The sequence below is a fragment of the Vollenhovia emeryi genome, unplaced genomic scaffold, assembly GCF_000949405.1.
Source record: "Vollenhovia emeryi isolate VEMERY1.0 unplaced genomic scaffold, V.emery_V1.0 DF939206.1, whole genome shotgun sequence".
Classification (NCBI taxonomy): domain Eukaryota; kingdom Metazoa; phylum Arthropoda; class Insecta; order Hymenoptera; family Formicidae; genus Vollenhovia; species Vollenhovia emeryi.
In genome coordinates, this window is record NW_011967160.1 from 442019 (window position 1) to 466454 (window position 24436).

At 51.7% G+C, this 24436-nt stretch overlaps 1 protein-coding gene across 1 annotated transcript; it reads right to left on the bottom strand.

Annotated features, from left to right (window-relative positions):
- On the bottom strand, nt 1-24183 carry LOC105561503 (kalirin). Its single transcript, XM_012011544.1, has 29 exons — nt 23720-24183; nt 20019-20310; nt 19793-19906; nt 19379-19703; nt 18629-19287; nt 18364-18450; nt 17891-17986; nt 17240-17418; nt 17032-17179; nt 16760-16951; nt 14621-16639; nt 14349-14540; nt 14005-14268; nt 13564-13920; nt 9666-10185; nt 7940-8012; nt 7372-7831; nt 7189-7284; nt 6777-7114; nt 6533-6692; nt 6213-6440; nt 5927-6115; nt 5602-5837; nt 3045-3315; nt 1712-2249; nt 1011-1554; nt 610-948; nt 308-500; nt 1-198 (listed from the first exon to the last, which is right to left on the bottom strand). The coding sequence occupies exons 2-29, from the start codon at nt 20277-20279 to the stop codon at nt 91-93; spliced, it is 9186 nt and encodes a 3061-aa protein (XP_011866934.1). The 5' UTR covers nt 20280-20310; nt 23720-24183; the 3' UTR covers nt 1-90.
- Nucleotides 24184-24436: the final 253 nt, after the last annotated feature.

A 24436-nucleotide genomic window follows, 5' to 3' on the forward strand; every position in this document is an offset into this window, starting at 1 on the left:
AACAGTTAAACATTTAAGTATATTTTGCTATTTACATATATAAATTTGTCATGTATTTTAAGTAACATGTTACTGCACATAATGCTAATCTTAAGAGTAAAAACTGTCATTGTGGTCTTGACGCAGTTTAAGACAGTGTGCACGACGTTCTATAAATGCGGCCATTCTAGTGGACGGTATGGTAGCGCCAGTTGATATCTAACACAAAAGTGAACAATATTTTATTAAATTTCGGTGCAATGTCGACGCCACAAAACGGCAAGGTATTATTTAAAATAGAGGAAACTATCAAGTATGAGTTTATTACTTTCAACCATGGCGAACCAAGACAGATCTCTGCGTTCACTCGATCCTCACCACGCAGGCACAATAATCTCCCGAGGAGTTCCTTCGCATCGCTGGATATCGCCTCGAAATATTCGTCGGGGAAACAGAAATCGCACTTGAGAATGTTGGCGGTGGTTTCTTCCACGGAGTCGTCCAGAAACGGCGACAATCCGCTGAGATATTCGCAGACGGTTAAGACGACATGGATAGTAGGGTAAAACAGCGCAGTAAAGAGAAGTGATAATGGGCTCGATCAATGAATAAGCAATTTCAAAAGAATACCTTAGCAAAACATAAATGAAAACTCCGACGGCCCACATATCCGTGTAAGGACCGGCCGGTCTACCTAGCACCGACTCCGGCGCTGCGAACTCCAGATCGGCCGGGGGCGGTACGATCTCGTCGATGGGAGCCCTGACCGCTTCCCCCAGATCTATTACCTTCACCTGGTCCGTCTCGTGGTCGACGAGGACGTTCTCCGGTTTCACGTCCAGATGCGCCCGGCCGCGGCGGTGCAGCCAGCGCAACGCGGACAACAGCTGGCAGGTGTATCGCGTCGCCGTCGCCTCGGTGTACTCCGTTTTCTCGCTCAGATACGCGAACAGCATCGGGCCTCTGACCCTGCGGAGAGGAGAGCGTCGTTCAGCGCGTTCGTCAACGAGTGCTTCGTCGCGAACACTTACAGTTCCAAGACGATGGTGTCCACCCCGGGTCGTGGCGCGTTCTCGAACAGGGCGAACGCCCTGACGATGTTGGCGTGATGAGTGGAGGCCAGCACGTCGTATTCCGCGCGCGTCAGCAGTCTCGACTGCCTGTGCCGCGGAATCTGCTTGAGCGCCACCTCCTGACCGGTGCCCTTGTCCCTGGCGCGACGGACCGTGCCGAATCTACCGTTGCCCAGCTCGTCCAGCTCCAAGTACCTGCCGACGAACTGCTTGGCCTCCCATTCCGCGCCGCCGCCCGTGTCCGATCGCGACAGGGTCACCACGACCGACGGCGAGGTCGTCCGCCCGTCGTCGCCCACCACCCGAAAGCTGTACGAGGCGTCCATCGGCACGTCCAGTAGAACGGGCGGTTCGTTGGCCTGCCTCGACATCGGCACCCACTGCTGCGACGGTAGAGTTCTGCACTCTATGCTGCACGACACCCCGCCGATCTCCTGCCTGTCCCAGTCGATCTCCACCCTCGAGCATCCTAAAACGCGCGCGGAAGTGCTGCTCTTCCCACCTAAAATATGATTGAAATTTGATGGTACATTCGTAATGTTTCTTACCTCGGTTTTCAACGTCATTTAACTTTGTTCTTAGTTTAATTCATCCTTTCTCTCTCTCTCTGTCTTCGTAGAATAAAACAAGGAATGAATCGGGATCCTCGATCAACGTACCTACGACGAAGAGAGAAATCCCCACGGAGCAAGAGCCCGTTTCGCCCTTCAGATGACACTGATATACCCCGGAGTCCGAGGCTCGGCAGCCGGTGATCTGCAGGTATACGAAGCCCGCGCTTCGCTGGAACTGATACCGATCGTTCTCTCTTATACACTGATTCTCGCCCTCCTTCCTCCATGTGACGATCGCGCTGTCCGCGTTGTGCGTCTCGACGGAGAGTCTGACGACCTCGCCGACGGTCGCGCGAATCGACGTCGGACTGCTCAGAATGGCCGGCGTTTTCTCCTCGGCCGCCACTGACTCCCGGGAATCGTCGACGTGGCATCTCGCGAGATCGATCTTTCGCGGCCGAAACGACCACGCTCGGCTGATCGCCGAGTTCGGGATGAGACTCGCCGGGATCCACAACTCGTCCTTGGTATTCACGGGAGACACCACTAAGCCCGGACCGTCCAGGTGGGAGACAACGAGCTCGTCTCCGGCGTGTAACTTTCCCCAATCCGCGGCCAATCTTACGCGTGCACCTGGAACGACCTAAGGAAGCCCCTTTGTTACAAGCGCTCTTCTTCAACGTTTCGTCGCGTCGTTAAGCGTGTCTTTCATGCAACTTGCGTCGCCACGCCCCCGTTCTGCGTTCACCCAGAATGCGAGCTCGGCCCAGGGTGAGAGCTTCCAGCACCGTAATGCAGCGATGGTAGCGGCAATAACGATAGCAGCGATCCCGGTAAAGGAAGAAATAACAGCGTAGTAGTAGCATTGGTTTTGACAGAGTTGAGCGGTATAGCAGCGGTAGAGTGGTTGTTACATAGGCGGTATCGATTGCGACGATTCTGTGGAGTGCTAGCGAAAACGTTTGGTGACGAGCGGTAGAAACCAGCGGTGTGGTGTGGTTACACAGTATACAGCGAGTAAGAAGGTGTTAGAAGCGATAACGGAGTTTGCAGAATCAAAAGTCATTCGTTACGAGAGAGGTTTCGGAGCTTCTTTCCATCTTTCTAGCGGACTTATCCCTCGTAGGTGTGTATTGCGTTATGCGTTTTGCTTTACGTCTGTGTGAGGTCCCGTTACACGAAGTTAAGAAGATACGTAATGGCATTTCGTGGATGCGTTCGTAGTCGACAGAGTTGTTTAATGATACAAGTATAATAATCGTCGCACCGACAGAAGATAATGCGATAGATAGCGGTAGATAGCGACAGGCATCAAGAAGAGGAAGAGCTCCTTTGCTGCTGCAATCATCAAGAATTCCCAATTGACACGGGTGATAAATGTTACGCGTACGCCGGCTAAAATTGGTAAAGGCCAACGTTAAATCAGGGATTGGCTCACCGGGATGGAATTGTTGCGTATCGGCGAGCGTGTGCGTAGAGTGTTCTTAAATCCCTCCAGGAAGTTTAGCCTACTCTTGGTCGGGCTGGGCGTACGTGGTTGCACGCATTCCAATCCCCCGGTCTGCGAGCGTTGCAACGGCTGATTCGGCCTACCGTCTCCCTTCGCCGATCCGGAGACGATCAGCGTTGGAGGGACCGACACGGTTGCTCGTATGGGTTCGGACGTGGCGGTGGTGGTAGCGGTGGCGGTGACGGTGACGGTGGCACGGCTGTACGCCAGCAAATCATAAGTGAAATCCAAGACACAGTACTACGCGTCGAGACTCGCGCACTTCGATACGCCAGCGCGTTTAAACGCGATTAGAAGAATGTAAAAAAGAAAAAGAAAGAAAACATTTTTCAGGGTATCGAATAGACCTTCCGATCGGAAATCTCGAGGCGATCGATAGGAACGAGTCCCGACATGAGCCAGGATATACGGAGGAACCGACGTCGCCAGCAACTTGGATCTTTCGGACGTGTCGAAGAATAGATGAGTGTGTGCTTAATAGCAACGCATGGCGGCAAGGTAGGTAGGTGGTGGTTGGTTGTGATCGTGGTAGATACACTTTGGACTTGCTTCCCGCAGTACTGTGTTCTTGATGAAATTATAAGAAAAGAAGCTAGTTAGTCGGGCCGTGGGGGTGTATTAGATAGTAGACGAGGATGAGGGATGCATATCACAATCACTCGGTCTTAATCATCAATTTACAATTTATTCTAGACAAAATCCTTACGATTCGCGGGTCAATTATAGCTTTGCTTCGGACTGTCCTCCAGTGTCGCGTATTAATATATACACAGTATACTGTTACGCCACAATCTGTTCATAGATTCGTGCGCGCGCGCATGTTTTTGTAAACGTTATTAAAATTATTATAAATATATATATATGTATATATATATATTGCATATCTTCATATATTATTACGTTATTAATACATCGCACTCGTAGCGCGTCCTTCTGTATACCGTCATATCGTTATAAGTCCGCATGTGTGTAGAGATGTAAACGCACGTAAACAACAAAATACGACCCCATTGTCGGTGCATATGTATATGCATACATACATGCACGCATAATGCATGCGCATTGGAACGGATTAATACACGTTTATAGGCTCCTGGGACCAGATAGTCGAGTCTAGAAGAGTAGTATACGTTAAGGAAACAGGGTGAGTAAGATTTTTGATCCATTAAACGATAAAAAGAGCAGTTAACTCTCGCATGCCCGTGGCAATCTAAAACACTAAAGGTATATACTTGCGTATATATCTGATACAGAGCGATAAGTTGAAGTCTACAATCGTTTCCGAGACGTCATCGAATATGAAAAGATATATATTTATTATATTTGTATGTTCCGAAGCTAATCGCATCGTTTCTTTAATGACGGCCATTTCGCGGAGATTCGGAAGCGACATCGCCTTGACGGTAATTTTTAAAAATATCCAGTCGCGTGTAGATATTTAATATCGGAAATTTAATTTTGTCGCTGCTCAGTCGCCCTCTCGCCAAGGCGACATCGCCTCCAAATCCACCCAACGAGTCATTAAAAAATCATGCAGCACTTTTGAGACACCCTGCACGTACTCTTCTGTATAAAGTGTATCTTTACTTCTTATTATGCCGATAGAGAAGTGTAAGTTTGGAGGTCTAAGTACTGTGTGTGTGTGTGTATGTGTGTGTACATGGTCTGTCCAAAAAGTATTGGGACTGAGTTTTTCTAGCCAAAGGGAAGGGGTTGGGAGTGGTTTGTACGAAGAGAACAATTAGTGGGGAATGTTAGGTACGACGCGACCCGGCTTAATTGACTCCGAGCCTTTGCAGAGTTGTAGATCACGCCCGGAATGAGCAGGTGTTTCGTGGTATCGTCAGGAATCAAGATGCAGCGTACGATTGAACAGCGGTATGCGATCAAGTTTTGGGTAAAACTGAAACAGCGTCGTATACCTGACATTCCCCACTAATTTTCCCGCCCACACATACCACCCCCCACCCCTTGGCTAGAAAAAATCAGTCCCGATACTTTCTGGACAGACCATGTATGTGTGTGTGTCGTGTGTAGATACTCTTTAAGCTCCTGCGCGGAAATATAGTTGAATACTGCATCGTTATCGTTTCCTCTGTACTACGTAAAGCAAGATATCGTCACCAGATATATAAAGATAATCCAGAAAAGGAATGTGAGAAAAATGACTGGATACGTGCAAATACCTTTTAGCGTGTGACATTAATAACAATGTAGGCGCCAAGATATATCGGAACGGTGGAAAGTAGTTAATTTTTCGACAAAGGTGAAAATGGAGCCGCAGGGCGCAGAGGAAAGCAGGCGATGGTTTTTTCTCTTTTTCTCTCTCTTTTTTTTTTAGGATACGACTAACGATTATCTAGCTCTTACGGCGATTGTATCTTTTTTTTTATATAAAATATACAAAAATATGTCGGAACGAATATTCACAGATCGGATATTAAAAGAGAGTCAGTGTGTAAGTCAATGTGTTAGAGACGCTTACAGTGGGTCTTTGGTAAGTTCCTTCTGGTAGGCAATCGGTGATTGTATCGCCTTCAGGAAGTCGCGCTGTGTTTGCAGGATGGCAGTGATGGTATCTACCCACTCCTGCCTGCGCGGTCCACTACTTTCTTCAGCTATGCTACAAGAGAATCCTAGCCCGGGGTTTCGGGGATCCGTCGACCGGATGATAAACTTCTCTGGTTCGTCGTTCGAATCTTCAAGACTCATCTTGTTCACCTGCACACAGTGCACAACGATTTAGCTCCTCCTCCAGAGACAAGGATAGCCGGATGCAAATAAGTGAGCCGATTAACAAGCGACCTCACCTGAATATGTGCCTTATATATGTAGACAGGATTGGTGAATTGCGTTTTCTTGCCGACCGTTTCGCTGAAGATGATATTTTGCTCGAAAAGAAAGACCTGCCATTCCTTTCCTCTCGTCGATACGTTCGATATCTCCGACACCAGAAGCGGGCCGTGCAACAGGAGCTTCCCTTGCGCCGTTATTTTACCCTGGAGGGACGCGAAACGTAAACGGATTTTCGACAACGGCTTTTTTTCCCCCCACCACGTGAAAACGCGAGAGCGAGCGAAAAAGAGCAATACTCACGTCGAAACCTTGTAATCTCCCAACGTCCATCATATCGTTTGCAGCTTTAGGAATAACTCGCATGACATGAGCCGCCGCTCTGAGGCCTTCGATTTCCGATAACCTTTGAGTTCGCTCAGTGAGGCGCAGTGCCTCCCGTAGAAGAAGTTGATATTTTGTAATCCTTTGTACGGGCTTGATCAGCAAGTCGCAGAGTTGCAAACGATGGCCAAGTTTTTGCCTAAGTTCCTGCAACACACACACGCGCGCGCGCGCGTGTTCCTTGTTTAAATGTTTCCGTTTTGTGCGTAGCCGCGCTCATCGATTTTACTCGGAATTACCTCGAAGTAAGTGTCTATGTGTTCGGACACGATGTACTCCGAGACGGGTTTGTTCTGACAGTAGACCACGTACATGTGCAGCTTCCGCTCGTAACGTTTGAAGAGAGGTCCGAGCTCCTCGGGGCGCTCCAAGCAACGTTCCAGAGCCTTGAGGAAAAAGCTGGAAGCAGGAAACGCAGAGGTGTGAGAGTCTCGAAGGCGGGCGATTGACGCTGAAAAAGGGGCTTCAAAGGCCCGAACTCACTCTCTGTGCCACTCGTAGATGGCCTCCGCGTTACCGAAAACCATCTTGTCTTTCCCGGCGCGCAGATCCTCCGGCAAGGGGATCTCGCACTCGGGATTCCGCATTAGTGCCATGTAACCTTCGACTATCTGCTTTAAGTCATTGACGTAATCCCTCTCGGTGTCCACCAGCTCGCGTATAACAAACTGCCGCTTTGCGATCGCGGTGCTCTCCGGGTCCGACTCCTCGGCGACGACCGCGTTAATAGTCGCGTTACAATACTCCTCCTCGTTGCTCAACGACTTTCCGTTGGGGGTTCGCATGAGACTATGCCTCTCCTGATTCTCCGTATGTTGCTCCTGTTGACGATATACACGCGTAGTACTTTGTGCAGTGCACGGACTCGCGCGCGCGTAACGCGAACGGAACTTACCATCCTTTCCTTGACGATCTGCTCGATCTCCGAGAGATCGGCCGTCGTCGCGCCGCCATCGAGTATCTTGGTCGTACGTTCCGACAGGCTGGTGGACTGCGTAAAATAAATGTTGTTTACAGAAGCGGAGAAGGCGAGAAAATGCAATCAAGTACTCTCGGGGAAAGGCGAGAGGATACTCACTCGAACTTTCCCAGGCAATTCGCTCGGTATCGCGGAGCCTGACGGGCCATTTGCGGTGGCTACGAGTATCGGCTCGGTAATAGGCTTCATCGGGGGCGGAAGCTCCAGGTCATCGTCGGCGTCCTCGCCGCCGTTCTGTTCCTGCAGGCTCGTCACCGCCGCGTCATCGCTCTCCGTAACGTCCGCGTCCACGTCCACCTCGACCTCCGGATGCTCCTCGCCCTCTTCCTCCTTGCCAACATCCTCACCCTCGTGCGCCTCGACCTCGGCCTCGAACGCCGCCTTGCCGGGCCGATTGTGCTCGACGCCGCTCGGCAATTTAAAGCGTTTGTCCGAGCCGCTTTTCTTCAAAGACGGCCCAATCAAAGGAGGAGGCGATGACGTCGGCGGCACGGCCGTATTGGTTTTCTCGACTTTGCCTTGGCTAAGTTTGCGTAAAGAAGGTGGGAGCCACTTCCGTCTATAAACAGAAACGCCCGGCCGTGGTGCGTGATTATCGTTGCACGTATGACATTTCGCGATAAGCGCGGGGCATTTAGACGACGGGAGTCTCTAATGAAATGCTCACCCGCTGAAAACTCGCCTCTTGTTGCCGGGTGAATTTGTACTAGTTGACCCGCTACCGTCGCTTCCGGTGTTTTCTGTCGATCGAAAGACCACGTGTTACTCCAAGACATCCCTAATTATCTCATAACGGTTGTCGGAACATTGATAAGAGAGCCGAGCGATCGCGTCATCGGGCCTCGCGCCGATTTGCGGTTCACCGACTCTTCCTGTCCGGTCCGCCGGTTCGGCCGCTCCGGTTTTTGCGCTCGTTTGCGCGCCGCGCGAACACGCTTTTTGCAACGTGTGCCGCGCGTACATTCGACGAGCAACTTCTCCCATGTAGCACAAAACCTCCGAGGGACCTCTCTTTGTCCTTTGTTTCAAGAACGCCCGTAGAGCCTAATCTACAATGTGCTTTTTGCGATTAGAAACACTCTATTTCGTACAAGCAAATCAATACGCTACAATTTATCACCTTGCACAAATTTTTTAAACGTATTTACTGGCTACAAAGTAGAACGTTTCTAGACGCAAAGAGCACATCAAGTATAAGACCGTCACTTGGAAGTTTGCGTTGCACGAGTCGTGACCACAGACTTCAGTATACTACTAGTACATAAAAGTAAGGCAAGAGTTCTGCCATGTCTTGTTAGGTAAATAAAGTAGTATGTCGACTGATCTCTTTCGTCGCATCTCAATTTTACGCAATTTCCGGTTTTTCCGTTTAAACGTTCATTCTGGTCCCAAACGAGTGTTTAAGAAGAGAACAAGACATGGCGGAATTCTTGCCTCACTTTTCAGCTCGAAGGTAGCAAGTCTAGTAGTATAAGGTGCTTTCCAGTAACGTACACAGGCGACACTGCGTAACACAGTGAATCGTTTTATCTTTGTTTGTCATTATTAAACAAGGATGAAGTGATTCTCTGTGTTACACCGTGTCAAACTGTGTGTCTCTTGGAAAGCACCCATACAGAGGTCTGTGGTCGTGACGCCACGGACCGACCGGCTCTCCTTCAGGGTGTCCAGCAGACTCAATAAAAATAATTCGCCGACTCTTTCAGGTTTTCCAGGGGCCGGAATGAATTTTTCCCCGACCGTTTGGTGTAACTTTTTCTTCAAGATGCATAATTTGCGTACGTCCGTATGGGAAATCGAGTAAATGTTAAATGACGAAGTCCTTGAAATACTTTTCTCGGGGAAACAAAAGTCCGGAATTTAAAAAGGTAAAAATTTCAATTAAAGCAATTATACCATCTATGTATAATACATTGTGTAATAGGAACAAACATATTACAAACCCATACGAACCATTTGGGACACCGTACGTAATCATATATGACGCTTTCGTTTTGCTTAACTGCAATTTGTTTGCAGCTTACTAGATAGTAACTTATTTAGATAGTGCCGTTTAGCAATTCATCTTTTTTTTATAATTTTGTCTCAGTTGAACACATCGAATCGAAATGAAATAACACGACGATGAAAGTATAAATTATCGACCACGCTTATAAATTGATGTTTAGCAAAACAGAAAATTGGTGTACTGAGAGCCAAAGAAAAGTTTGTTTTCTAGAAACTTCAAATTATTAAAAAAAAGTGCGAAACGATGTAAAAAATTCAGATAAATCGTAAAATTTCCGGACTATTCCCCGACACTTCCGGATTTCTAAAATTCCCTGACAAATTCCCGGTCTTGCAGATTTCCCCGGCCACTGGACACCCCGTCCTCCCTTGTCGCGCCCGCTTACCCGCGTCCTCCGACAGCATCGGCGACAGCACCGCGGACGACAGCGCGACCAGCGGGGACGCCTGCTGCGTGGCCGGCGGGACGCCGGCCACGCAGCAGGTCGGCGGCAACGCGCCGGCGGCGGTCGACGACGCGACGGCAGTTTGCTGCTGCGCTTGGACAATTGCTTGGCTGATCTGCTGCTGATGGTACGGATGATGCTGCTGCTGCTGGGGATGATGATGCGGTTGTTGCTGTTGCTGCTGCTGCGTGGACGCTTTTCTGGACGGCGAAGTTTTGCAGGAGGCGGTCGGCGGCTGTTTCAGGGCGCTGGTGGGCACCAGACCCTCCGCGGCCGGCTCGGCCTGTCCAGGCGTGAGCGGCAGACGCACCAGGGTCCATTCGCCGGCGGCGGCGGCGGCTGCGGCGGCGGTGCCGTTCTCCAGCACCTCGACCTGCTGCCCTTTCGTCACGCTGAGCTCCCTCGAGCCCGGCGCGGCCATATGATCGGCGACCACCCACGTCATCTCGACGACCCCGGTCTGAAAGCATGGCACGCATCGTGGACCCTCAATAGATTCCGCGGGCAACATCGCGCGGGAGGGTCGGCGCGATTCACGGTCGACGTACGTCGGATATTCGCGCGAATACCGGGGGACCGGGGGCGGAGGGGGTGGGCGGTGGGGGAGAATATAGAAATGGGATAATTAGCGGAGTGCGATGTGTCTGTGTGCGCGCGTGCGTGAAAGCGGCGGCGGCGGCGGCGGCGGCGGTGGCGGCGGGCAAGGGTGAAGGGTGGGCGCGCGGGATAAACCGAAAGCAAGGGAAGCAAAGCGAAGAGGAAGAGCCTGCCCTCTCGTGCTTACGCAAGCGTAGACGGGTCGATACGCTCGTCCTCTCCGTCGCGCGGCCGTGGGCTCGCCTCTCGCCCTCTCGCTGGGCGAGAGACCGATTGTCTTTGAATTTGCGGATCGACGGAGCGAGATTCCAGAGATCCGATTACTGACGCCCGGCTGATTCTGACGGTCGGATCAGTGTCAACCGGGTGTCGCTCGCTCTTCCTCCCTTGGAGCGCGCGCGCGCGCGCTCGCGCACGTCCGCCCTTCCGCGACGACGCTTTTAAATCGCACGCGGATTCCGGCGTTTTGAAAATAGCTAATGTCACGACACCGCGGTACTTTGACGTTGCTATAAATACCGTGCGTGTGCGTGTATCGTATTGACCGAGCGTGCACGTTTACCGCGCGCTTCTGGCCGACAGCATCCCTCCCTCGCACGCTTCCTCTTCCTCCTTCGTCGCGCGCCGAGAGACGCGCAATTGTTCGCCCGACGTGGGCCGGCCGAATGGTCCCGCCCGATGGTTCGCCCGATTTTCGTACATTCCGCGGCCCGAAATAGAATTTTCCACGTGCCAAGTTCCCCCCGCGACGCCGTTAACTCGCGCCGCTCCGCTCCGCGCCGCTCCGTGCTCGCCGCGCGGACGGCCAAGGTGAGGAAAGCGGGAGAAGGAAAAAATAACGGAGAGCGATAAAGAAACGCGAGAGAGAGATTACGTTATCGCCGCCTATACGGCGACGCATCGGGAGATCCCCCCCCCCCCTCCTCGAGATACCCGCGCACCTCGCTCGGCAGGAAGCCCGCGCGCGTACGTCCTCGCGGATTCTTACACTCCCCCGACGTCCGGTACCTATTTTCGTGGTTCCGAAAGAGGAGAGAGCGCGCGCGTATTCGTCGGAATTCCACCGTAACGATCTCTCCCCCGCGGGAGGAGGCCCCGGAAGATCTTCCGCGGAAGACGTTCGCCGGCCGAACGGTGGGGACTCGAGTACACGCACGTTCGCGGTCGAACTACCCCCTCGAGTCCCTCGAGTCCCTTGGGGGGGCTGGAGATTAAACAAACGTGCGGATGTATCGGCGGGTAGCCGCGGAGGACGGAGAGAGAACCAGAGGTGACGAGATCCGTGAGACGATCGGGCGCTCGGCGGGTACCTGGGTCAGGGAGGGTTGACGGCGCAGAAGTCGGGCCTGGAACGAGCTCGGCGTATCGATGGTGTGCTGCCTGGAGAGGGTCACGTGCGGCGGTGCCGCGGAGCCCTGGCGGAACCACGGCAGGGAGATCTTTCGCCGCGCCTTCTGGGCGATCGTCGCCGGTTTTCCGGCCGGTGACGTCATGATAAAAATTAAAAAAAAAAGGGGGTCCTCGGCCCCCCGCGGCCCTGCGCGCGGCCTGCGGCTGACGGTGTTCAGACGCGCGAGCGCGGTCGCGGCGCGCAGGAGGGCAGGAACGACGACGACGACGACGACGTGGTGGCGGCGACGGCGGACGGCGCGCCGTCGTTCACGGGGCACATCCTGGAGCGCGCGACAACGCGCGGTGCGTCCGCCATCGCCGTAGGCACGGGCCGCCCCGCTCCCGTGTTTATTTGTCCGTCTATTTTATTAATTTCTGTTGCCGCTCCCTCCCTCTCGCCACCCTCCCGCGCCTTCCTCCGGAGCAAGAAGGTCAGGGCTTCACCGATTCGCCCAGCGTCTCGCGATCAGCGGCAGACCCCTAAGTGGATCCATTCGACCCGGGAGTCGCGCCCGTACTGATCGTCGGCCTCCCGCGGGCCGTGCGGAGTGACGAGATTATAACTAACCCAACCCAACTCTCGCGCCCCACCCAGCCCTGCGCGAGTACTGCCCTCCGCGCCGCCATCCCCGTCGTCGCAGGGGGGACGGACACCCGCGAGGGAGAGAGGCCAGGTGGACCGTTCGTATCGGGGCATCGGGGCCGGCAGCCGATTCGGGGAGTCGATCGGTTCGAGAGCGAGCGGGCGATCTCTGCCAGCGCCGCGGGAAGATGCTCGCAGTCCGGGTCTCGAGGACGGGCGTAAAGGTCGAGGGTACGAAGGGCGACAAATGACTTGGCGAACCGTGCCCTCCCTGTTATTTCGCGGTTCGCCTCGATTTCGCTTCGAAAAGTGGATATCGGGGCACAAACAGTTGAACAGTTCGAGATAAATTGACAATTGTACGCTTCGCATGCATTTGAGGCGGTCGACGGTATCTTTACACAAGCGGGTACAATTAAACAGAGGAGTTTAATTGAGAAGCGCAATTGTTTGCGCTTATAATATATCGATCTGTGTAATGTAGCTTGTAAAGCGCGCGGACAATTATCCTCGCCTTAATTAAAATTTTCGATGCCTCCGCTTTAAAGCCTCTGTTATACAGCACGAGACATATACCTTGTCGCACCATTTCCCGATACAGAGTAGTAACAAAAGGCGAATTGAAGCTACCGCTGTCACAGAAATATCATCGAAAAGCGATAAGTTCGAGCTTGGGACAAATACGACTCGAGATTGGAGCAATGTAGCAATCGCCGATGAATCATCGTTGTGGACACAAGCTTCTGGCTTGGTCCGCGACGAAGCAATTCTACATCTTCGAGATAAAAATAATATCGCGGTCATTACCCGTGCTTACACGCTGAAAATTTCGAAGAGCACGCGGAAGCTGCCGGACGACAATTAATACTGGAAATCCGATGCTTTTTTTTTGTGTTATTTAGAAGCACCCGAAAGTGCACCTGTGATCTTGAGAGCTGTATAAAAACATTGGTATTTAAAGAAACGAGAAGAATTGTCCGCTTCATTTAAAATAACTAGACTGCTGCGCGATTTTAAAGCGACACCGCTGTGTCTAAAATTAATCGCCATAAAAAGCACGCTTCTGTATAACGTTTAAGTAACACGTATAATTTTCTCGATTTAGCCTCTCTCGATAAAAGCCTCTTACAATTTTCATGGAAATTCTATTTTCGGGGCAAAATATTGTGTATCTTTATCTCGCGAGTGCTCGCGAGTCGCATAGAGGAATATCTCGATATCTCCGAAACGTGCGGTATAGGATAAGGTAGAGAAATCGTACTCTACCTTATCGGAATCCGTAGTGTTGGTCGAGCCGAAGGAAGCCAGGGAGTTCCTGTCGAGATTCTCCACGCTCTCGTCCAAGGACGCGCATTCCTCCAGGTCTCTGCTGGAGCGTTGACTGGAGCTCTTCTTGGCGGGGCTCTTGGGCATGTTCTTGCCCAGGAAGGTCTCCTGTATCACCTCGCGCAACCGCATCACCCACAGCTGCTTCGCGTCCATCGAGTTCGCCCGCAGCACCACGCGCGTGTCGCTGGTCGGCGCCCGTCCCGTCCACACCGCGAACTTGCACTCGTCCCCTTCGATATGCTCGGTCACGCCCAGCTCGGAGGTCAACAGGCGATTTTTATAAACGTACTTCACCTGGATGTGGACACGACAACAGCGCGTGTTATCGATATACAGTTTTATCTTATTTAACTGAAGGCAAAGCTGTTGCGTGCAAACCTTTCCCGCGGAATCCTTCACCTCCTTCGTAAAGAGAAGATACAATTCGAAAAGAAATATGTGACGGTCTCTTCCTTTCCGGATGAGCTGCTTTGGGTCCCATACTGTGAACGAATCTTGCAGCACGACGTCACCGAGCGCATCTATACTAACGTCGCAACCTTCCAGTAGACTTAAGTGTAAGGCATCGTTAGCTTTTTTAGGCACATTTAACATCACTTCTAATCCCTCTTTTATCTCGCCCTGTCCCTCTTGGCAGCAGGCCTGGAAAAGGGAAGAGAATACGTACTCGGGCGTTCGAGACGTTACGTCGCGAGCCCACGTGACACGTGACGCCTGAATACCTGTAAGTCCTTGAGCAGCAGCTGATACTTGGTTATTCTCTGTACAGGTTTGATTAGATACGCAGCGATAGGGTGTTCCACTCTATGCTTCCTCTGCAATTCCTCAAACCACGTCCCACTGTGTGTTATTAACAGTTGATTGCTCTCGGGTTTGTTCTTACAGTAAGTTACGTACATGTCAAATTTAGGTGCCTGGAAATGAAACGGACGTTACGCGATATAAAAAAAAATTGCGCCCCCAACATCGACTTGGCACTCGCACAATTACTCACCCACACTACAAAACAGTGTCCCACATCCTCCGGCATGGTCTCGTACTTTTCTAGCTCGCGCAGAAATACATTGCTGTGGAACTGATGTATCTCCTCTATATTGCTAAAAATAATGGACTCCCGATTTTGCAAACCCATCGGAACAACGCCCCCCTTTCCGCACCGCGTCTCGTCCAGGAAGCAGCGTATGCAGGTCTCCAAGTCTTTCACGTACGTACGTTCGGTTTGCAAGAGCTCGGCCATAATGAACTCTTTCCTCCGCGCGGACCTTCGCTTCTCCTCGTTCAACTCCTTCAGATCTTTGCCCTTGATCTTCTCCTCCAGCAACGGATCCGAATTCCGATCGATAGAGAGTTCTCGGTGCACCTCGTCGGGCTGGATGCCCAGATCGCCCTCGATTTGCGTCTTGTAGCAGTCCATTCGCGCGCTGAAGTCCTTGTAACGCTGGTCGACCTCGGCGACGGCCTGCTTGATCGCCGCGGCATGAGCGTGGCCCCTCTCGACCAAATTGTCAGCGAGCTGGATCAACAGTTTCACCCGTTCTCTCGTCTCCTTCGCCGCGCCTTTGAACTCGATGTGCTCCTGCAACAGCTGCTCGTTCTCGATGCGATTCTTGCCGACGTTGGTGTGCGTCGCCAAATACAATTCCCCGGTTTCTTTGATCCACTCGAGGGCCTGCTTCGCGCTACGCTCGAACAGAACGTACTGATGGCATTGATCTAGACGTTTCTTCCGCTGCGTCCAATACTCGAGCACCTTGTTCTCCTTACCGACCAACTCCTCCAAAATATTTTTCACTTTGTTCGCGGAACCGGCGCTATTAGCGTGATAGCTGTAAAACTGCAGACTACGATTGATATACTTCAAGAACGTCTCGCCGGTCCGTCGTACCAGCGTGCACGCCTTCAGAAAGGCCTCCTTTTGCTCCTGGTGTCGGGTGATGTTCGCCGGTATCCCGGCGGCTTTCTCCCCGTCGGCGCACCAATCGTCGTCCACGTTGTATTGCAACTCTAAACTGTCGAGAACCGAACGAACAGAGTCCACAGTTTTGTAAAAGTTTAAACTGGCAGTAATTAATTTGTGTCGCTCCTCCGCACAGGTCACTAGCTGCTGCCATCGTTTGGTAACATCCTCCGCGACCTCCCTGATGCTCTTAGGATCGTAATGATTCCCGCTTATCAGAGCGTCCGCTTTGTGCTTCACTTGCACGGCGGACGCGTGAGTGTTTGTTATCGCGAGTTGAAAATGATAGTGCTCCTTCCCCAATTGGTCGGCGTCTTCGAAGTCGTCCGGTATCCTCAGCGAGGCCAGTAATATCGACTCGCCGTTTCGTATCCACTTGATCACGTGAGACGCGTCTGTCTGCAGCTGCAGCAACTGCGAGGCCTGCTCCAGCCGCACCCTTCGCATCTCCGCGAGATCCTCCGCGTCCAGTTCACGCTCGTTGAGAAACTCGAGCAGCACCTGCACCCGCGCCGCCGCGCTGTGCTGACCGTCCGCCATAATACACACCCCGGCCTCCTCCAAGACCTGCGCCAATTCCTGGCCACGGTGGAGAATTTGGAAGGCGGTGTTCTGCATGTGAGCGACCCCGTCGTTGTGCACGCGCAGCAACTGCTCGGGCGAGCCCTCCCGCGGAGGGCCCTGCAGCTCCTGCGCCCACATCTCCAGCTGGCCACTGGCCTCCAGCGCGTCGCGCTCGAAGACGCGTAGTCGCAGGCACAGCTCCAGTCTCAGCTTCTTCGTGGCCCACAAATCTTCCAATTCCTGCCGCAGGCTCGCCAGTCTGTCCAGGGCCGACTCCACCGCCGATATCGAGCCGGTCGTGTCGGGCGCGTCGGTCGCCTCGCGCAGTTCTTGCAGCAGAGCCTCGCCCTGGGCTATTGTCGAGGCACACGCCTCGAGACAGGACGATCTATGCTGCGCGCACTGCTCCAACAGTCTTTCCGCGGTCTCCAGGTTCTCCGCAACCTCGTCCTGTTGCAATTCCTGACGTAACTCGTCCACCCAACCAGTGAGCTGTGAAACAAAGCCACGTTGAAAATGGCATCGTGCGTGTACGCGTTTAAGTATCTGCGCGTTTTGCAGATTATCATAAGCAATCCTATGTGATAGCGTATGGTCGATGTTTAACAATACCTCCTTTTCGTGAGTATAAAACACTACTGCCAGATCCAATCTGCGACGCCGTTGCTCGACCCTCGCTGCGAAGCTACTAACGTGAGCCTCCAACTCTTGCGCCACCGCGTATATTTCATCAGGCGCGCATTCCCCCGTGTGAGCAAGTTCCTCGGCGGCGGTCAAGAGTTTAGTCGCATTTGTGTAAGTGTTCTGCAAACGGAAGGAACACCAAATATATAATCATGCGTAACAGATTATGCATATCAAGTATACAGCGAGAAAACAATCACCTGAGCGACATTCTCAAAATGTTCGTGGCTCTTTTGATAGACTCGCGCTTTCTGCAGATTACGGCCCACGCCTGTGTTTTTCCTAATGAACACCTCGCCGTGGTTCGTCAGCCAGTCGAGGACCTGCTTCACGTCCTCTTGAAATAATCTGAAAATCATAATACGTTAATATCGACACGTCACGCGAGCCTCACTACTCTTTTCGTACTTTAATGCGAGCCGTTGATGCAACTTGACTTTGCGAGCGTGCCAACGGGCCTCTAGTGCTCTGTGATGGCCGAGAATCTGATGGATGACAGCTAATACGTGAGACGCGCCTTCGCTGTAATCAGCCGCTGGATTACCGCTCGTGCTGGTATGACTGTCAATACTGTGCCCATCTTGGCTCTGCATAAATCAGACGTCAAAGTGTGAATTAACGATGCAAATTGCTCTGGGCAGGTAGAAATTATTATTTAATAATAATTAGTTAACTGAACAAATGCTGCATGCATCCCGGTCAGTATCGCTAGATATCATTTTTATGAGCTTTTACACAGGGTTATATAATGTAATTACAGCATGTAAGCAAGCATCGTGTTTCTCTACATTATTCCCTTTCAATAGCATGTACAAAAACGATCCCTCCCTTTTATTCCATGCAAAGGACAGTTTGAACAAAAGAGTGATGGAAGCACTTACTATCTCGCTCAATTACAAACGTGTATTTTTTTTTTGCCGAAAGCTTAACACGTATAAAATTAAGGCTTCGTTTTCCAAACAAAAATTAAACACACAGGGACGTGATCACGAGAGAAGGCTTTGACATAAAAGGGAAAAAAACAACAATAACTGTTCCATTGAACACGAATTAACGTACATGTTTTCTGGCGACATGGTCAATTCCTTGTGGTTGATTACAGACTTGCACAAGATGATCCAGTTGGTAAAGAAGCTTCTTACTGGTACTATGCACCTAAATAAGAATTTTACCCAATCCCGCTTGAGAAACATTCGTATATACAACGTTCATTTCGAGTATATGGCTTTACGATGGCATGAATAAACGTATACGATGGGATGAATAAACAATTGACTTTCAATCAAAGAGAAAATAACGGCAGGATGACGAATACTGTAGAGTAACGAGTATCGGTAACGAACAAATAAACGTGCGCCTGTACACAAAATTCTGTTCGAGAATACTGAGACGCCTGGGTTATAAGGAAATTACTTTATATGTTAATCAATGCGGAAAATTTGCGGATAGATATCTCCAATAGCACCCAAGTACCAAGCGAGCAACGGACTCCATCGCCCAAAGCCTTTTAAAAAAAATTGAATTTCTCGTACATAATCTGAGGAATGGGCGCTCACGTTATGACATACTTGCAGCATTGAACCCAGGCCGCTCAATAACGCTTGATACGCATTGTAAACCTGTTAAATATCAGATAAACTTACAATGTAAATGAAAAGAAACGTGTGAAATGAAAGTCGGATTGGTTTGCACAATAACACAAAAGTAATCTCGTCCATTCCAAACGTATCACGTGACGACGAAGTCGTGTTGAACGACGGTTGAAAGCTCGCGCTTTACGAACAGGACAAAATTTACCTCCGTGTACGCCTGGCACATTGCCTCGTAGAGAGTTTGGTGTTGGCGAATGTGAGATTCGAGCACTGGAATTTCACTGGGCAGATTGCTGATCTCGCACGCCTGGCTCCAGCCGGCCACGTTATCGACATACTGTTCCGCCTTGTGGTGAAACACTACACTTAAACTAAGCACCGCGGTACGCTCGTCGAGGCCCGCGGCGAACTCCTTCCACGCCCGGTCCAAACGTCCCGCCACCGCTCGCACGTGCCCGGCCGCGTAATGCTGCGTCTCCAGCAGCTTGCCGGCCATCGTGAGGATCTTGTTTATGTTGACGTAAACGTTCATCGAGCTCATTGTAAAATGTTTATGCTCCTCCTGCAGGTTCTTGGCCAATTGGTACGAGCGGCCGATCTCCACGTAACTGGCGAGGAACGCCTCTCGGTTGTGACAGATCCAATCGAACATCTTCTCGCAGTCCTGCTCGAACAGCCGCAGCTGAAAGCACTGGTCCAGCTTCATCTTCTTGATGTGCCACAGTTGCAGCAGGTGCTGCTGCGCGGCGTGCACGGAGTCCAAGTGCTGAATAACCAAGGTGGCCAACGCTCGCCCGTCGGAATCCGTGCAGCTCGCCGCGCCGTTGTCGATACTTCCTCCCTCCCCGCCGGTCGCCGTCGCACCTGGAAACACGTTCGCGCATTTGTATCACGTAACGCGGCGAGTCTAACGTTAGTTCATGCCATTCTTATCAAGTGGAAAGTGTCAGCTAACTGTTGTTAAATCGCTGCAGCAGGCGTTGCCCGACAACCTCGATTTCCTCCACCGGGACCTTCATGATTTTCTTTTTCATCTCATTGTGCAGATCGATTCCGTGCTTGGCTCCCGCGACATCGTCAGCGAAGTCATTCCGGCTGAGGTCCTCCTGCAGGTCGTCCAACCGATCGAGCAGATCCGCCGCCTGCCACGTGAAATCTTCTACGACCAATCTGGTGTCGATCCACTGGGCGTGATCGTATTGCAGGGATCCGTCCAGGTCTGCAGTGAGCTGCGAAGGATCTATCACCTTTACAAGGGCTTCTAAGCTAATCGTATTAATCTGAAATGAACGTATTACTTTGTAAAGTTCTACAACGTGACTGAGTCCATCTGATTGGAATTAGGTGCGCACAATTCTCATCCACTCACCTCAAAATTATACTTCTTCTGCTTACCCAACGACGTCCTCTGTTTCTGCCAAAAGTTCTCCGGTTTGATAAGAAAAGCTACGTGAACTGTACGATGAAAATGCTCGTGCAACACCTGCAGATATTTGCGAGTCAATCCTCCCGCCCGGTAATTCGCGTGATAATTTTATACAATCGGCACAACGCGGAGGATAGCGAGAAGCGGAGCGTCAGGAAACGGGCGGTACCTTCAAAATAGGCTTGACCGAGTCCCACGTTGTGCCGCGCATATCCACGATCACGGTGAATCGCAGTCCCCTGGCCTCGTCGCTCGGGATGGCGAACAGGTACTGCAGGAGGCGCCTGTAGTCCTCGGGTTTCGCGCGCTCGCGCCTCGGCGTGCTCGGGAACAGGAGCACGGGTCCGCCCCTGCGATCCCGTCCGCCCGGCAGTATCGCCAGGCGTTCTTGCAGCAACGGCAATACCTCTGCCGCTCGTGTCCCGTCCATCGTCCTCGCCGTTTCGTTAAACGATCACCATCTGCCACCCGGCAACGGACAAAACGGACAGTTTGTAACAGGCTCTCGTTAGAATCCTTACGACGTACGACGCTACAATCGTGGAATTAAGAGTATTACGTGGATATGCCGATCAACGATACAGACTGAGGCTTAGTGTCTCACTTTGCGTTTGTTTCCAAGTAGAAATTGGGGCCTGAGGCAGAATGGCTGTCTTGTACTCTTAAGACATAAGGCAGTTATTGCGCGTTACCTCAAGACAAAGGCTTGAAACATAAAATATTGTCTTAAGAGTACAAGACAGCCATTCTGTTCAGGCCCTTACGTGACTCAATATAAAAGGAATCCAGTACGGAAAAATAGTATTGTGTGCCGTTGGCTTTTCACCATGCAATACCAAGGTATACCAGGGTGCGCACTAGGCGCCTGAAAACAGCAGTAAAATTCAACATATTCAGATAAGATTCATTTTGTGCGAGGGGGAAACCCGCTGAGGACATTGTGGTGTACAGATTTTCGGCATTACTGGACATTTTTTGGGCATTAGGTCTTGCTGGGGCATTGTAAACATAAAATAAGTAAAGTAATGCCCATTGGGCATTAGTGGGCATTGGCGTACAAGATTTTGGTCGGCGGTTTCCCCCTCGATTTTGTTAAAATATTTCCTAGGGGGAATATTTTTCAACAAGTCGACCAAACTGGCAAGAAAGTGATCTTCATTCAGTTCACAACGTTTCGACCTCTTAATCGGGTCCTTTTCAAGTCTGGTCTATAGTTGTCGAAGTAGCGTAATTTGTTTAACCGAAACGGAGTGAGTGTACGAGTTTGTGGTTGCAGATTCATATTGTCAAACGTGTCTCGGTAGTCAGTGGACACTTGACAAGGACCCGATTAAGAGGCCGAAACGTTGTGAACCAAACAGAGATCGCTTTCTTGCCAGTTTGGTCGACTTGTTGAAAAATATTCCCTCTTTGAATTACCGCTAGCGACAATAACGTCTACTCAACATAATATTTCCTATTGGATATCTTTAGCGGCTTTCTTCAGGTGCAAAGGCACTCGTGACGCCGAGTATACATTCTGGTGTACCTTGGTACTCGTGCCTAGTCGCGAAAAATCGCCCAAAGACACAACCACCCAGGTAGCACGGACGCGAGCGCGCGGGCAATTGGTTTTGAAGAATGCAGAACTGGACGCCGGATTTCCGGGGAATTTGAAGGATCAGCCGCGGTCAGTTCGTCGCGGCGATCCTCAGAAGTTACGGTGCACGTTGACTTCCTCGATCGGTCGCTACCTGAACTGGCCGCGCCAGTCGGGAGTTTATCCCTCTTCTTCCAACGCAGAGGGGAGAGAGAGAGAGATGAACTCCCGACTAGCGCAGCCTGTTCAGCTACAAAGAACGGACCTGTTATTATCGCGTGCCCTTCGTGAATTCCTAAAGAATTCGTCCCGGCCCATAACGAGTTGTCAGTCGTTAGTCAGAGGTCGGAACTATACGTTGATCCTTTTCCCTCGATCCCTCTCCTCTCTGGGTGGCAGAAAAGGACCGACACGCAGTCCTGACTTCTGACTAACCGCCGGCAACTCATTGGAGACCTGGGACTTGCAATCTCGGGGGGAGAACCCGAGGGATACCCCGCGAATTCACCGGACGCTACGCGAGCGTAGAGTCCGGCTCGGCTTGGAACAAATTCGCCCGAGAGGACAATGCGAGGAAGGGGTAGGGCTGCCATCTGTAATTTTACTGGCCTAGGACAGAAAGATTCAAAACCCCGGATTTTTCCGTCTGAAACCCGGACACCCGTAATTCATAATATTATATTAAATTATTGCAACTGCTGATAAAACGATAAAACAGAATCTTTTATTAATTATTTATTATTAATTATCATTAATAATATCAATAATGACTACTTCAATATTATTATTTTATCATTGATCCCGACCCATAGACATAGAAAATAGACCCAGCATGCCAATTCGTTTCCTTAAGAAAAGTTGTCACGAACATAACAGACAGAGAGGCAAAATAGAGTGGCCGCAGAGGGCATGAGAGGGAGCGAAAGACAAAATATTGTCTTGCGCAGACAATGTTTTGCCTCTCGCTCCATCTCATGCCTCCGCGGCCACTCTATTTTGCCTCTCTGTCTGTTATGTTCGTGACACGTTGGGAACACGTATACTGGGTCTATCTTCTATGTCTATGTCCCGACCGACGCCCTGGACGCTCTGATAATATACCCTGTGCACGGATATATTTGGCAGATTAAATAGTGTTTATAGTTCTACGCGCTTAAAACTAGTTAAAACCCGGATTACTTTAAAAAATCCCCCCGGACGTCCCCGGACGCTAACGAAACTAGGACAAATCCGGGGAAAACCGGACGGATGGCAGCCCTAGGAAGGGGTGACTTCGCTCCGTGAACGCACTCAATGAAATAGTCAAATTCAAGGTCATCACACACATGCACAAGCGTACACGTGCGAGCGCGCGCGCGCGCGTCGCAAGTGCATTCACGCATGCCACACACACGTACCCAAAGTAAATGCACGCGTACGCGCGCGCATATAAATATAATGCCGCCGATTAGGGCCGCCGCGTCCCGTTTCTGTCGCACCACTGTCCGCGGCTGCCGCCTAATCGGGAAGCTCGTCGGCCGCGCGCGCGAGAGAGACAGAGAGCGGAATGCGAGACGCGAGAACCGTTGTCCGGCGGCGTGGGAGTGCGGCACACGCGTATCGGAATAGCACGTAAACCCGCGTATCCATCCCCTCCCCCCCCGAATCCGCGCCGCTGTCTCGCGAACCCCTTTCTCCTCGTCCTTCGCCGCTGCCCCTTCCCCCGTGCAAAATACTATCGCGGCGGACGCTCCTCGCGGAACCGCGCGCCGCGCTCGTGGGAGACTAACGGTACGAGGGGGAAGGCGGCGAGCAACGTCCACTTCTCTCCGCCAGCGCGGATCGGCTCCTCGTTTTTTTCTTTTGCCCCCTCGAGGAATTAGAAAAAAAAAAAGAGGCAAAAAGCGAGGCTAAAGTTAATCCGCGGAAACGTAGCGCGGGCGCGCGAGCCCGGTTGAACCGCGTGATGGTCGCCGACAATAGAACGTCACCGGGGCGAGGGGGGGAGAGGGCGAAGGGGAGGGGGGAGGGACAAGTGGACAATCAATCGTCTCACCCCTCTGGATGCGGCAGGCGGCCGCCTGTCGCGGATACATCGGCACTCGCGCGCGACCGCGGGCGCGCTCTCGACCCTGGCCGTCGTTCCGCTTCGAACCGCCAGGTCGGTGGGGACAAACATCGCGCCGCTACGCGGAGTCGACGATGCGCCCGCGGCTCCGACGAGAGACGGCCGGACGATTACTCGCGCGAGTCGCCCGAGGGAGAGTCTCTCGCGGTAAACGGAAAAGGAGATTCGTGGCAGAGCGGCTCACCTCGGCAGAAAGCTCGTTCGCAACGACCCCCGGTCGCGTCCTTGCGCCCCGTCGGCGTGTCAGCGGGCCCGTGTCACTCCGCCGCGCCGGCCTGCCGTTCATATTGCCGTTTCATCGCCGCGTCCGAGAGTCACGGGCGACCGTCGCGCGAGTCGAGCCCCGAGATCGCCGCTGCCATGTTCCGAAGCGTATACACACACGAGCCTCCAACGGCGTCGCTCGCCAACACTGGTCCGAGGGGGACGGCACGAGTGTCGCGCGACTCCGCTCCGCGAGAGGCGTCGCTAGGCCCTTAAGGCGCGCACGCAACGTTCGCGCGCGCCCCGCGTCAAGGCGGATCCCGAGCGAGCGATCCGGGACTTTCGGATTTAGCCGCCAATAGCGCGTTCATTGATTTTACCATTGAAGATCAAAAGACAATTAGTCCCAGTCTACAATAGATGATTTAAGCCCTAAGCTTTAAGAAATTGGCCAATCACGGTCAAGTATGAGTAGAATGCGCGACTGTGATTAGTCAATTTCTTAAGGCTTAGGGCTTAAATCTCTATTGTAGACTGGGACTAAGTCCCAGTCTACAATAGATGATTTAAGCCCTAAGCTTTAAGAAATTGGCCAATCACGATCAAGTATGAGTAGAATACGCGACTGTGATTAGTCAATTTCTTAAGGCTTAGGGCTTAAATCTATATTGTAGACTGGGACTTAGTCCCAGTCTAC